The 14,678-nt window shown below is 36.3% G+C and overlaps 1 protein-coding gene across 1 annotated transcript in view; it reads left to right on the plus strand.

The window, feature by feature from the left end:
- Window positions 1–612: 612 nt before the first annotated feature.
- CUL2 (cullin 2) overlaps window positions 613–14,678 on the plus strand; it is a gene marked incomplete at its 3' end in the record, with an annotated part of 35,202 nt that continues 21,136 nt past the window's right edge. Inside the window, exons 1-3 of the mRNA XM_029086615.1 lie at window positions 613–731; window positions 6,843–6,945; window positions 8,792–8,886. Of these exons, the coding sequence (XP_028942448.1) occupies window positions 613–731; window positions 6,843–6,945; window positions 8,792–8,886 (317 nt within the window). The remainder of the gene's footprint in view (window positions 732–6,842; window positions 6,946–8,791; window positions 8,887–14,678) is intronic.

Raw genomic sequence — 14,678 nt, forward strand, 5'->3', positions numbered from 1 at the left:
CTGCACAGTGCAATAAGCTGCACAAGCTCTGCATAATGCTCTGTGTTTAGATGTTTTCTTTTTGTCATCCTGATCAAAGCTTTCGGGTTTTGTGGCTTTTTAAATGTAACACCAAAACTGTCTCATGAAAGCTTGAGGTGAACATAGGCTACAAACTGACAGGGGTAATTTCAAATACTCTGGTAATACGTTCAGCTTGTTCCTGCCCCAAATTCTCTCAGATACAGCTGAAACAGTCTTTGTAGAAAAGAACTAACGAAAATTTACAGGGAAGTTGGTTTCTTTGTGTGCCACTATTAACTGGGCAGTTTGGTAAGGTGATGAGCTTCACAAGACACGAGGTTGATAGATTAATTGTTGTTATGTTATAGGCTGTTCATACAACATCAACGTTCTGTTCCATAATGTTAAAAAAGAGAGGCTTATAAGCTTGATTTTTGGAGGGTGGAGAAGTGGGAGTCGATGTTCTCCGTGTTGTTGTATCATGGTGGTGCAACAGCGTGCAAAGTTTCAGTTGAAAAATCTAAAGGAAATGTATTTTTTCATTTAAATGATTGTACAATGTTGTCTGACACGTTTAATTCTTCTACAGATTAACACTAAAGCCCCACGATGTCCTTGAAACCACGAGTAGTTGACTTTGATGAAACATGGAACAAACTTCTAACAACAATTAAAGCTGTTGTTATGTTGGATTACGTGGAAAGAGCAACGTGGAATGATCGCTTCTCGTATCCTTTAAGTGAAAACCTGACTTAATGTGTTAGTATGATGTGTTTAGCACAGAGTAGGCCTGCGTTATGTAACTGTGGCAGTGGTCTTGATCAGAAGCTCATTGTAGGGTTGTATCAGTTACTAAGCCTGTGGGTCAGTGGATATGTTGAAAGGCATGGGCAGTTTGGCATATTTGAGAAGTATTCTGTGTGAAAATCACCACAGTAATAAAAAGTAAGGCAGTCTGAATTTTACTCACTTTTAGTAGCTTTAATACTTCGCTTATGCTGTCGATGTTCACCAAAGTGCACACATGGAATTTCCCCTGTTCTGATGATGAGTTCTTGTTGTGTGCTGAAGTGTGTGTGTAGCAGGGGAAACACCTAAGACAGAGAATGCACATCTTTAAATTTGGGGGTGCTGGTGAGGTTGTGCTTTTTAAAGGTATCTCCCTTTGTTTGCACTTCCAAGTGTACTGATGACTACCATATTAGACATGTATATAGCAAGGGTTCATAAAAAAACCTTCTTCCTTTCCCTCACTGTTTTTGCCTCTATGCCTGACAGTTAAGCTGTGTTTAAAAATAATTACTCTTCTTAGCTGTGATCATATGGTTCTGCTGTTCAAGTCACAGCTGTACATATATTGTTATAGTGAAACGTTTGCATTTTACAAGTAAAACAGATTTGTAATTTTTTTACAAGATTTAAGTTTCAGTGAACTTCTTTTAAAAGAAGTGTAACTATTCTAACCAGTTATACTGTGCCCTGTCTCTCTGCATTCAGTAGCCATTAGAGTGTGGTGAAGAATTTGAGAATTTTAGGAGGCTTTGTAGCTGTTCTGCAGCAATTTGACTGAGTTTGGTTTAATTACAGGGGGGAAGAATGGTTTAGACTTATTTATTGATTTATTATTGATTTTGATTATTTTTGATTTATATTTATATTTATTGATTTATTATTGATTATTGATTTTAATTATTAATTCTTCTGGATGGAAAAAGAAGCCCTGAGAAGATTCTTATTCTGTGTACAGGAGCTAGACTCTAAAGTCTCTTATCTTTCTGAACACGTTACCATTTCTCAGAATTGCTTTTCCATGTGCTTGTGTTTTGAGTGTGTGCATGTGTATAAATACATAACAGAAAAATGTAGTTGCTCATAGACCTTCTGGAGCCCTGTTCTATGGTACAATAGTCTTTAAGGAGCTCTTTTATTTTAAAACTTTGTAATTGATTTCTGGGGGCATGACTCTTCACCTTGTCTTGGAGTCAGGTTCAAATGACTCCAAAATTTACAGACTTTTTGAATTAATTAGTTGTGCACTTATGTGCTGACAAATTGTGCTGTAGTCATTCTTTCTAAGGAGTTTTTGAGAATTGCATATTTCGGTCTTCCACAAGTGGTTAACTTCTGTAGCTTAAAGCTCTGAACATTTAAACAAGGGAACCTAAAATAGATTTAAAACTAAAATAATAATTGAATGAGATGTTGGATCGATTCCACTTGTCACACTGTTTCACTTAGAACTTCTTATGTGGAGGCCTTGTGCACAAGTCTGTGGTTGATCTTCTTTTGGGATTTACTCCAGTTGGTTTAACATCAGAAAGGGAACACTTATGAATAGCAGACTTGGGAAGCAGTCTTGGAAGAATCATTTGGCATGTGATTCTTAAGACCTTCCTTACTCTTATCTCTTAATTATGTTCATTGGAAAGTGGCACTATTAGCGCCTAATTTGGCACAGAGCCTTTTGGCTTATTCTCTATGGCTGAATGGCCTGAGGAACTTGTGTGACTTGTCTCTTTCTGCTTAAATGTTGATTAGTATTTCTGCTACCTTTAACCAAACTCTGTGTTTTAACAGGAACTGCTTGCTGAGTATTCAGCAACTTGGTGAAACTGATAGGTGTATACAGCTGGTGTGTATCAGTCCAGGTTTTAAACATACAAACAAAACTAAAGTATTAATGATACATTTTAGGAAGAAGTGGCATTTAAAAAATACATCTTCTTGTTGTTTGTTAGCTTTTGTTAGTTCTGCTAAATTCAAGTAATCTGTTTCTGAACATCTACAGGGATTTTAAAGGAAATGTCATATTAACTCTAAAGGTGATAAACTATTTGAACTATGTGTTAATGAAATACATACAGGTTATTTAATTGATTGTAGTACCACCTGATCTTTGTAGTCTATCTATAGTTAAAACAATGGTATGGAAACAAGATACAGCAAAGAATCAGGATTTCAGTCTGCAGCCGTGTATTCTAGGAAGTTTTTGCTTTCTCTTGTGATGCTTGAGACAGCTGAGATCAAATGGTGTGTTGTAGGGGTGAGAGGTTTGTACTGTGCATGTTCCAATTGTAGAAGTAATTTTTGCTTCACTACTTCCCCAGAACTTGTTTGTCTTGAATGTAGTATGTTCTTTGTAACTCTGATGTTAATGTTACTGTTAAACGTAGCTTATATTTAAATATAGCTTATATTTCAAACTTGAAATGCTAGAATGGCAATGAGCTGGGAACCACAACTGTGTAAGAGTTAAAATCTTCTGGAAAAGATGGCTTGAAAGACTGTATGTCACTTTATTTAAACTGTGAGTCATCTTGAGCCACCTTTGACCTTCAGATTTCCTTTCAGGTTCTCTGCAGAAATAGATATTTCTGAAGTTGTTTCATTGTCTGGTAAATGAGTGATAGTTAGGTGTCCCTATCTGAGATATTATTTACAGTAATTTGGATATTATGAAAGTTTTGTATAACTTCTAAGACTTTGCTTCAAACTGTTCAGTAGGCTAGGGAGTGCTCTTCAAGTTAAGAGGCTGATCAAGTTTAATTAGAGAGTGGTAGTTCCTCTGTACTTTGATAACTACCTTTTAGCAGTAGAACTTTTTTGCACGGGTAGAATGTCAGGATCTTCCTGTTGTTGTCTTGGGTTTTCCACCAACCAAATAAATAGGATGAACATTGCCCACGGAGGAAGGTAGTCCTAGCGCAAACAGAATTATTTTAAAAGTATGCAATAGGTCCACCTGCTTTTTTCCATTTTTCTGAAATTTCTCCTTCCTCTAATCCCCCATTTTACAAGGATCCTATGATGAGCCAGACACTTGAACATGTGTCTTTAACATAAGAACCCACCCAAAGAGAAGGAATGGTAAACAAAGTTCATATAATCATGATTCTTTCTGACTATGAGTCCTCGCTCTGAGTTTTGATCCTGTTACAGAGGAAGACCAACAATCAGAGAAATTTTCCAAAAGCTTTACTTCAGTCTTCTGGAGAAGATCTACTAAAAATCTTCTGTTAATACATAGTCTTAACTAGGTGTGTTTTTAAACCTGAGGACAATATTTGTGAGCTTTTATGGCCTTGGATACAGTGTTTTCATGTTGGTTTCCTTAGTTTGGAGTTACTCCGATTTCCCATTGCTGAGTATTGCCTCTCAAATAGCAACTACTGGAGCACTTAAATCTCAAAAGGCTTTTGATGTTCTTGTTTTCAACACAGAGCAAAGGCCTCTAAGTAGCAGTTTGGCTTCAGCTTCCTTTGACCTTTGTCACCCTGCAAAACTGTGTGCTGAACTGAAAGGAGAGATGGCTTTCACCATTAAAAAGAAATTATTGAACAGTAAAGGCTTCTTCCTGATCAGGACAGCAGCACAGAAAAAATGTGCTTTAATTTTATGGAGTAAAATACCAGTGATGATTAATGATTCATCTCTCCCCAAAGGGATTGTGGTTTTTTTGTTCTTGTTGTTTTGGTTTTGTTTTGGGGTTTGTTGTTTGGTTGGAGGTTTCTTGAGATTCACAACATTTTGAGCACTACACTTAAATTTGGATTCTGGACTGAAAGATATAGTTAGGTGAATAAGCTAGTACAAATTGAGCAAGAATGTGAACTTTCTGTAGCAAAGCTGCTCTCCAGTGTGTTTTTGAGGCTAGCAATAGCTCTTTTTTGTAGAAATCCAGAGAAACTTAGTAGAATTTGATGTTGATTTTTATAATTTGGCTGATACAAGAAAACAAGTGAGGTGCCTGTGGAGGTGCTTCTGTGATTAAGCTGTTAGTTAATTAAACTGAGTGTCATATGTCAAGGAGGACTAGTAGATTCATCTTTCTTCATTGGCAAGAAAATTTTACTAGTCTCTAGAATAAGTACAGGCATGTTTGGAAGATGTGAATTTTTACGAAGGAGTACAGATGCTATTTTTGTTCTTAAATAGGTTTCTTACAGCCAAGAAACCTGTTTACAACAGTAGTGGTCATCTGGACTGCTAACTGAAGCCTAGGACACTAGGAGCAGATCTAGGAGGCTAGATCTGCTTTCATCAGATAAGCTGCCATTGTTGTTTTCTTGCACTGTTGTGGTGAAGACTGCCTGTTTCCTTTAACTTCGAAGTAAGTAGTTCTTGTAGGAGAGATCTGTAACAGTTTTGATGATTCAGATAGTGTAGTTGTGGATCTAAAGAGAAAAGTCATGTTCCCTCTGCTCATGAGTAGCTTACAAAGATTTCTAATTCTGGAATTTACTTTCTCAGAAATACCTTATTTACATAGTGGTGAGTCTTGTGATCTGAGTGATATTGAGGATCCATTTGACTATAGACCATCCTTAGACTGACAAAATTTGTTTGGGGGAGTGGGGAATATGTAAAAAACAACTGTTCTTTACAATCTGTTTAAGAAAACTTTTCATTCCTCACTGCTAATTGAATAGTTTGTTTCAATGTTTTATTGATCATAACTTTGTACATTGCTGTGATGTAATGCTGGCTACTGTTAAAAAGCAGTGAATATTGCTTGTTTTGTTTGTTAGCGTTTCCATTTAATGCTTCTTGCCATTCCAAGGAGAATTCTGATACCAGTGAGATAGCTGTACTCAAGATTAGATTCTGAGATTCCACTTGCCAAATAAAGGCTTTTTCCATTTAGTTGTCCTACATCAGTACCTTCTCTGTTTTACGTAGTACTTCTATTTAAAAAAATGGGAAAAACAGTGTGATGAAATCTTGACGGTGTTCTGTAGACCAATACCTCCTTTTACACAAGAATGTGCTTTTTTTGGGTAGACTAGAGGAAAGCAGGTCTCTTGTCTTCTCTTAATGAAAGAGCTTACCTTAAAAAGTAAACTGTACTAAATCACTTTTTCTTGCATCACTGGTTTTATGAAATGCCTAGACTTAGTGGATAAGAATGACATTTTAAAATAGTTTTTGCAGAACTAGTTTATTTCTCACAGTTGTTCACCTGAAGCTTGAATTAATCCTTGCTTGAGTTATTTGAAAGCAAAGTTCTTAATCATAAACTGTTTTCCTGACAAAGTTTCAAGTGACATTTTTTTGGACTTTATATGAACCTTACAAACCAAAGGTGTAGCTGTGCAAGGTAATTCATGACAGAACCACCTTGAGGGGTTTGACTGTTTGCTGCTGCCCATTTAAGTGAGAAAGTAGAACTGTTTTGTGTGGCTGTGATCTAAACAGGATTACTGAAATGGTAATAATGGTTAAAAATAAACCAGAGTTTTTGGATCCACACCAGCATTGTGATTACTTAATTTCCAGTGTCCCAGAATTGTTTTACCTGTGGAGTTGGGAGGTATATGCAGGGGCAGTAAATAGGTTTGGACTTGGGGGAGGAAAACTTGAAGTGGGCTTCACTTCATGTTTGCTCTGCTCCACACTTGGCTGGTCACATTCTTAACCTAATTAGTGCTTCTTTCAGTTATCCAAAAAGTCTCAATTTCACTTTGGCTGCAGATGCAGAGGAAGAATTTTGGATGAAAGCTGATTTTTCACTTAGAGATAATCATTTGTTATTCATAGATGGCAAATAAGTGTTAGAAGCCATGTCAGTGTGAGGCTACAGGAGTTCCAGGCTCTTAGCTCTAAAATTCTCTCACCTTCCACTACTTAAAATTTATTATTGACACTGAAATCTTAGATTCTTCACAAATCAAGACTTACACCAATTTCAGAAAATGATCCATTTTATCATTTGTGCTTGACTGTTAAAAAAAATAAAATCTAAAATGCGTGTGTGTGAGAAAAAAAAGGTTCTGAAAATCTTAATTTTGTTGATAAGGTTTTGCCCTGTAAGCATATACAAACCTTGACTCTGAGTCCAGAGACATTTATGCTTTGTGTGTTGCCTATCCTGAACCTCTTGGAGAGAGACTTTATACTGAGACTAAAATTTTTTTGGAAAATCATGTACGCCATTTGCACAAGGTAACCTTTTTTTTTTTTTTACTAGAAGAAGGGGTTTTGTTTGTTTTGTCTGTGTGAACATAGGCAGATTTTATAAGACTAAATCACAGATGACACCGTTGCAGAGACACAATATATATATATCTCTATATGTCTGGTACATGCAACACATATATCACAAAACATAGTGGAGACAGGTATCAATAGATATCTGTCTATATGCAACAAAAAATAAAGAACTTTTATATAAGCCATAATTGTTGGCTTAAAAAAATAAGCTCTATTCTTTTGAATGCTTATAATCCAACAAAAATGTTTTCATTTTCCAAATGTGCTATAGTTTGTCATTAGCCTTCTGTTACAGCATAAAAGTGTCTACTCTAGTGTCTTAGAAACTGATTGTATGTACTAAAGATAACTTCTGAAATATGTGGGAAATAAAATAACAAAAATGCCCGGGAGAGGAGGAAGGAATGACAAATTACTTATTGTAACAAGTAACAATATTTGTATACCTATATAGCTGTGAATTAACTTCTGTCTCATCAGGTAAGACACCTAATTTAAATGCAATCATGATTCATCATGTTAAATATATAGGATGGATTAACAGTGTCTCCTTCCATTGCAGTAAAAAGAGAAGTAGATTTTGAAAGCATGTCCACCTGTCTTTAGAGTCTGTATAGGGAATAAAGAATTGCAAATGCTGGATAGTACTGCTAAATAGCTTGATGCTATTTTTTTGAGCTTAGATACCTGTGTATTTGACAAGATAGGCTGGATATCTTAATGAATAGTTCCACTGGCTGCTGTGAGGTTACCTCTGACACTTTGGTAGACTAAATCAATTCACTAAACTGGGAGAGAGCTTGGCCAAAAAAGTTCTTCCTCATTTATTTAGTGAGCTGAATGAGCCCACTTAAGATAATTAGGCAGGTGGTGGCACAATAGAAACTGTGGGGAGTAGTGGAAAGCATACATCCGTTTTTAAAATTGGCTCTCCACCTTTTGTCTTTGAAATAGTGTTGGAAAACCTTTGCAAAATTCATACTACGGGGGCTGCAGCGGGAAGCGCTCTCCGTTCTGTTTTGTCTGCTAGCTTTCCTCTTTCATATTATTTTTGCATAGGCTTCTTTGCTGCTTGAGCCAGAGTTTAAAATTATATACTGTAGAGAGAATTATAGTTGAATTCCTAGATCCTCCACAAATCATACTAATTTGTTGAAGTTGTTGAACTTACTCCCTTGAAGTATGAATATATTTTGAGAAGTTCACTACACCAGCCACAGCTTAGATGATAATTTGCTTAAATTCCAAAAGATTTGGACCTAGATTTACAGAACTTAAGACCTGTTTAAGTTTGCACATTTCTGTACTTCATCAAACTTATTTTATTCCAGGATTCTTGGTAAGTATAAGGGCTTGTCTAACCAGTAAAGCATACTGATTTTAAGCAGCTATAGTTAGGCAACTCCTCCAGTGTGTATGTGGCTGCATGAATTTCAAATTGATCTGTGTCAGTGAGGGAATAGTTATGCGAGTTATCCCACCAGTATGATGTCAGAATGCTTATTCAGGCAAGTACTCTATAAAGACAAATATAAAATAACATATTACAGAGATTGTTCTTTTCAAATGCAAAGTAAAACAACTTCAGCTGCCTTACCACAGCTTCATAGTATGAAGATCTGTTAAGTTTTCTGGTCAATGCAACATTGTTATTTTTAGACTGATAAAAGCTTAGATATGGTCTTAATTTTGAATCTATGATTGTTATTCCAAAATGATAATGCTGTTACAACTTTCCATGTGTGTATGCTATGTTCACACTAATTTTAGAACCATGTGTGTCTGTCTTCCTTCACAGAGAGTTCTGGAAGCTGAAGAACAAGTACTGGTTATGTATCACAGATACTGGGAAGAGTATAGCAAAGGAGCAGACTATATGGACTGTTTATACAGGTAAGCTTTGCAAATGAGTTGTTAAACTTTTGAAATTATTACAGCGATCAGCAGCTTAAGTCTAAGAATGTTGCTTAAAGAGAGCAGTAGTTGAATATGCCCCAGGTCAGTTATGGAGAAAATATGTTTATGGTAGCAGAACATGAGAAAAAGAGAATAGTGCTCCAACAGTTTTTTCTGTGCAGTGCTCCTTGGCACTGACGTAATTATCTAAGATGATTCCTACTGTTCTTTCATTACTAATATATTCTACCTCTGTTGTTTCTGATGTTGCAGTGCCAAATATGTTGGTGCTAATCAACCCTGCAGTGACGTAGCTCATAATCCTAGGTGTTCTACAAGGATGGCATGGTACTGAAGTGTCCAGTTGAACCAGCATGGTTTGTTTCAAAGCTTAGCCACGTACCTTGGCAAAAACACAGCTCTCCCTTCTAGAAGAGCTTTTCAGACAAGGCTATGTGCTCTTTGGGCCCTTTCTTTTCAGGTGAATGTTTGAACTGCAGGGATTGGAGAGGGATTGAAACTTCTCCTTGTTTCTTTTCTGAGAACTTGAGAAGCTAATAGACTGTATACAGGCAATCAATTTCACAGGTTTGGGGTTTTTTTGGTAGATTACAACCAAGTCTACAAATAAAAATGCAACTAATTCCTGTTATTTTGATACTTCTGTTTCCTGAATTGCGAGTGTTTCATTGCTTCTAGTGATGGCTTAAGCATATAAAACTGCCCATTCATGAGTTGTTAGAATTGTAACTATATTCAGATGCCTTTGGATTTACTAGGATTTGGATTTTAATTCCACTCTGACTGTAGGTTGAACATCTAGTGTCCATTATGCATATGATAACCAGCAGGTAAATATTACTTATGAGGCACTGCTAATATTGTACTTATTTGATGGTATGATGTGAGGATTTACGAAGCATTTCAAGACCTTTACAACGCGTTAGGAGACGTATTTGTAATCTTGTAGAATCTATTAAATTATCGCTAGCAGACTGGAAACAAATGTGATGGAGTCCATCCTGGGCTTGCAGACTCGTTCCAGGATGTGTCACTGACTTAACTGGAGAGTTGATACAGGGGAAAAAAAAAAATTTCCTATTTAATGTGTATGAATCTCACTGATTCTGCTTTGTGTAACAGTTTTTTTAAGCACTCAAGTGTTTCTGGTCCTAAATCAACAAATGAAAATACTTCTCCAGCAATGTGAACCTGTTTTATTTGTTTTTATTTTTTAAACAAGCTAGGGCATTTTTTCCAGACAGTTATACACAGCAACCAACCTGTACATATAGTGTGAACCTGTTTATTTTGTTTTTATTTTTTAAACAAGCTAGGACATTTTTTCCAGTTATACACAGCAACCAACCTGTACATATATATATATGCTCAACAGAGTGGTATTCCTATATCTGTGAAGCGAAGTTCTTAAACTCTGAAGTTATTTATTTCATGCTAACTCTGCCCATTCCAACTCTTCTTCCTGCTTTGCATATGGTGTTTTGGTCTATTGGAAATAATTTTACCTCAAAGTTGTATCTTCTTTCTTTGTGTTGAAATTCTGAGTTTTGTCATATAATATCTTTTAAAAGTCTCTAAAGGGTATAACTTTGTGAAAGTATGATTTTTTTTTTTCTCTTCAATAATAAAATATACATTGTAATGGGAACTAAAAGACCCTCTTGCATGAAGGCAAGAAATAATTTAATGCTTGATTAGTAGAGTTGTAATGACTTTCATGGATTGGAAGCACTTCATTCATTAAGCGTTATGTCATTTTATTTGGGTTTTGGGTTGTTTTGAGTGAACATTTTGGGTGAAAATACTTCTGAAGACCATAAGAAGATATTCTTTTTTTTATAAAGCAGTTGGAGTCCTTTTCTTACTTGCACTTCTGCTCTCAAAAAAGTACTATAAATTACTTGACTTTGTTGTATCCCAAAGTCTAATTTATAGAACTCTTCCAGCAAGGAAAACTGATTAATCTTTACAGCTAGTAATATTAATGTTATTTTTAGGTAGATTACTTAAAAATTTAAGTAGGCTCACATCTCTGCTTCTTAGTCCTTCTACCTTGGTAGGTGGTATTTGAAATACTACTAAAATATGAGACACTTTACTTTTGAGCAAAATGTATAAAATGCAAGACCAATCATATGACTGACTGTGCAGTCACATATTTGCTTTCTTTGGTGTTGGTTTTGATTTGATTTTTTTCACCCAAACCCCTGGGTGTGTTTTGCTAGGAAAACAAATTTGGATTCAGTTTGAAAACTAAAATCTTATAGATGCTTGATTAAACCAAGGTGATCAAACTGATGGAATAAGGAACGCTTGATGTTAAATAAACTGCTTCGGTTGTTCTTTTTAGTTCTGGTGGTAAACACAGTAGATAAAAACAACGCTGGACATTTGGGCTTATCACTGTCTTGGTGCTGTAACTGTTTACATAGGTAATTGTACTTGTAAAGAACCTGGTTTGTGTACCTTTATTTGAAATAACTGGAGGGTTTTCTTATCCAGCAAATTGAAATTAATGTAAATGATTATTTTTTTAAAAAACAGCTGAAGCTTTAAAACCTGCTCATAATAAAATCCTGCAAACTAAACACACATAGTGCAGCTTTTGCTTTGTTCCGTTTTATCTTTTTTTTTTAAATAGTTGTAATAATACCAGCGTATGAATGTATAGTAATTTTTAGTTCTTGCAGTCTTTAGTTCTTTTGCTAATCTTAGTTCTCTTTCTTTTTGTACTTTCATGTGAGACATCTTCCTTTTCAGGATTAAACTTCAGCCAGTTTTATCATGATAGGAGTAATTAGCATTCTGATTCTAAACATAATAGCAGAGTAACTTGTAATACAGTTCAAACTGATACTAGTTCCAGTCCACTTCTCATTTTTTTTTAATCATTAAGAAGCTGCTGGTCTTAATCTTGCTTACTTATTTTGTAATTTGATAAATGAGGAAGATTTAAACAAACAAGAAGTTCTATCAACACTTGAAACTTAGCCTGTTTTAGTGATTGATTACTCTCCTTCTAAAAAATTTTCCTGTATGTATGCTTGAAATTTTTCATGCTGCAACTTGAGTCCATTGTTTCTTGTCTTTTTTCTGTGCTCCTCTGAGAAGAGTTTATCTTCATCTTATATACGTGTCATGCTCTGTACCCTAGCTATTTCAATGAGCTTTCTCTGGACTCTCTTCCATTTGTCTGAATGTGTTGTATTTGGGTACTCAAAACTGATCATAATATTCCAGGTATGTTCTCACAAGTGCTGAGGGAGCAATCGCCTCTCTCGACTTGCTGGTGCTCTTGCTTACGCAGCCAAGGAGGTGGTTGGTTCACTGTTGGCTCTGCAAGACAAACTGCTAACTTCAGTGTCCACCCGTGAGGAACACTGCTCATAACTGGTCCCTGGATAGATGTAGCACCACTGGTCATACAAGTGCCCATGGAAATTATTGAAAACATTAATTGCTAATTCCTGTTATACAGTAATGTACCCATTTGTAACTTTGTCATGTGGTTGCGTATGCATTATGTAGCTTGCAAAGCAATTTAATTATGCAAGTGGTAGGTTGAAGAAAATCTTAAAAAACAAACTGAATGCTTCTGAAAACTGTAATAATTAGTCCTAGCTGATTAGCTACCTTTTTTTTAATTGCTTCCTATACATCAGAATAGTGAATGATATTGCCACATAGTGTCTTTATCCATTTCTCTATCCGTGGGCACTTGCAGTGGCCTGTGAAAATCGTTAGCAGGGTTTTCTAGTTGCAAATTTCTGAAAGCAATTTCCTCAGCATTTGGTCAGGTTTATTCCTGTATACTGTTCTGCTAGACTTACATGCCATTTCAGGGATCAGTATAGCAGTCTGACTACGTGTGTAAAAGGGGGCAGGGAGAGGGGGGAAGAAGAAGAGTGGTTATTCAAAAGTTTCTTTATTTTTGGAGAGCTTTCAGAGGAGGAAAAAATCTGAATAGAGGCTTTGTTGCTTAAAAAAAGTCTGGTACTTCCAGAAATATGTAAAATCATGTGTGTTTTATGGTGTCGTATCATGGACGGACAAAGACTTAAAGGAGATAAATTCTTTTGGCTTTATCTTGGAGAATGTAAGAAAATAACCAGGAGCTGACTTGAGACAGGTACATTCTTAGGTTTATTACTAATCAAGCTAGATTTCACAATATCTGTTTTACCAACACTATTTATTTCTTATCCAAAAGTGTGTAATTCAAATTACTAAAACAAAATAAAATGTTAAAAGAAAAAATAATACATCTAATCCTTCTGACAAGGCTTTGCTAAGTCTGTCATCCCAAGGACACTGGGCTATTGAGATGTGGAAATATTGCTTCAGGAATGTGGTCACTATGTCTAGAATAGTCATCTGTCGTCTGTGGTTAGAGCATTGTCCTTGCTTAATCTAAAATTACCAAATACGTGGATGTTAACAGGTAACCTGTCCCAATAATTAGCTACCCTTCTAATTGTTAAATTAGTTTTTGCCATTGTTTTTGTTTGTTTGTTTTTCTAAATTCCTTGTAAAATAACTTATCCTTTTATTTTGCTGAATTGACAAGTCCTTTATATCTGAAAAAATTTTGCCCACAAAAATATTGATGTACCACATGTTTTTCTGATATTGTTACTTCAGATGGAACACTGTCTTTCAGTATTTCACTGTAAAGTAGGTACTTGTTTTGAATGAGTCTTGTAACATTCTTCTATATTGCAAACTTTTAAACTATTTTCTGAGTGGAAGCTTGATGGGTGTGTTTTGAGGTTTGGGTACAAAAAGGTACATTGCTTTGCTAATACCATGAAAAGAAACAAATCTCAATGTTCTTACCTTGTTTACTATTTTCTTCATCAGATAGTAAAGCATAATCCTGCACAGGTGTACTCTCAAGTGATTGGGCCTGAGCTGTGTAATCAGGTATTTCAGACTTTCACCTGAAAGTTTTAACTCAATAGTAGCAAGAGTCTGTGGGTAATTGATATTATCAATTCATGCCCAATTCTTGTCTCCACAGTAAGTTACAGATAAATGTTATGAATTATCTTCTAAAAGTAAGAAGTACAGATGAAGTAGTTACTTAAGGTGAAAAATGGTTTCTGACTTCAGTGGAGAAGTTGGTTTGAGGTGATACTGTTTGCACATCCTTTGCAGTTATGTGCTTGTACTTGGTTCTGGAAGTTGATAGTAAAAGTAGGGGAGGAGGAGAGGAAACGTGCTGGTGGACAGCAGGATGACCATGAGCCAGCACTGTGCCCTTGTGGCCAGGAAGGCCAATGGCATCCTGGGGTGCATTAGAAGGGGGGTGGTTAGTAGGTCGAGAGAGGTTCTCCTCCCCCTCTACTCTGCCCTGGTGAGGCCACATCTGGAATATTGTGTCCAGTTCTGGGCCCCACAGTTCAGGAAGGACAGGGAACTGCTGGAGAGAGTCCAGCACAGAGCCACCAAGATGATGAAGGGAGTGGAGCATCTCCCTTATGAGGAAAGGCTGAGGGAGCTGGGGCTCTTTAGCTTGGAGAAGAGGAGACTGAGGGGAGACCTCATTAATGTTTATAAATATGTAAAGGGCGAATGTCATGAGGATGGAGCCAGGCTCTTCTCAGTGATGCCCAACGATAGGACAAGGAGCAATGGGTGTGAGCTGGAACACAGGAGGTTCTGCTTAAACTTGAGAAGGAACTTCTTTACAGTGAGGGTGACAGAGCCCTGGGACAGGCTGCCCAGGGAGGGTGTGGAGTCTCCTTCTCTGGAGACATTCAAGACCC

Source organism: Antrostomus carolinensis, unplaced genomic scaffold (assembly GCF_000700745.2).
Source record: "Antrostomus carolinensis isolate BGI_N321 unplaced genomic scaffold, ASM70074v2 scaffold20288, whole genome shotgun sequence".
Lineage (NCBI taxonomy): Eukaryota > Metazoa > Chordata > Aves > Caprimulgiformes > Caprimulgidae > Antrostomus > Antrostomus carolinensis.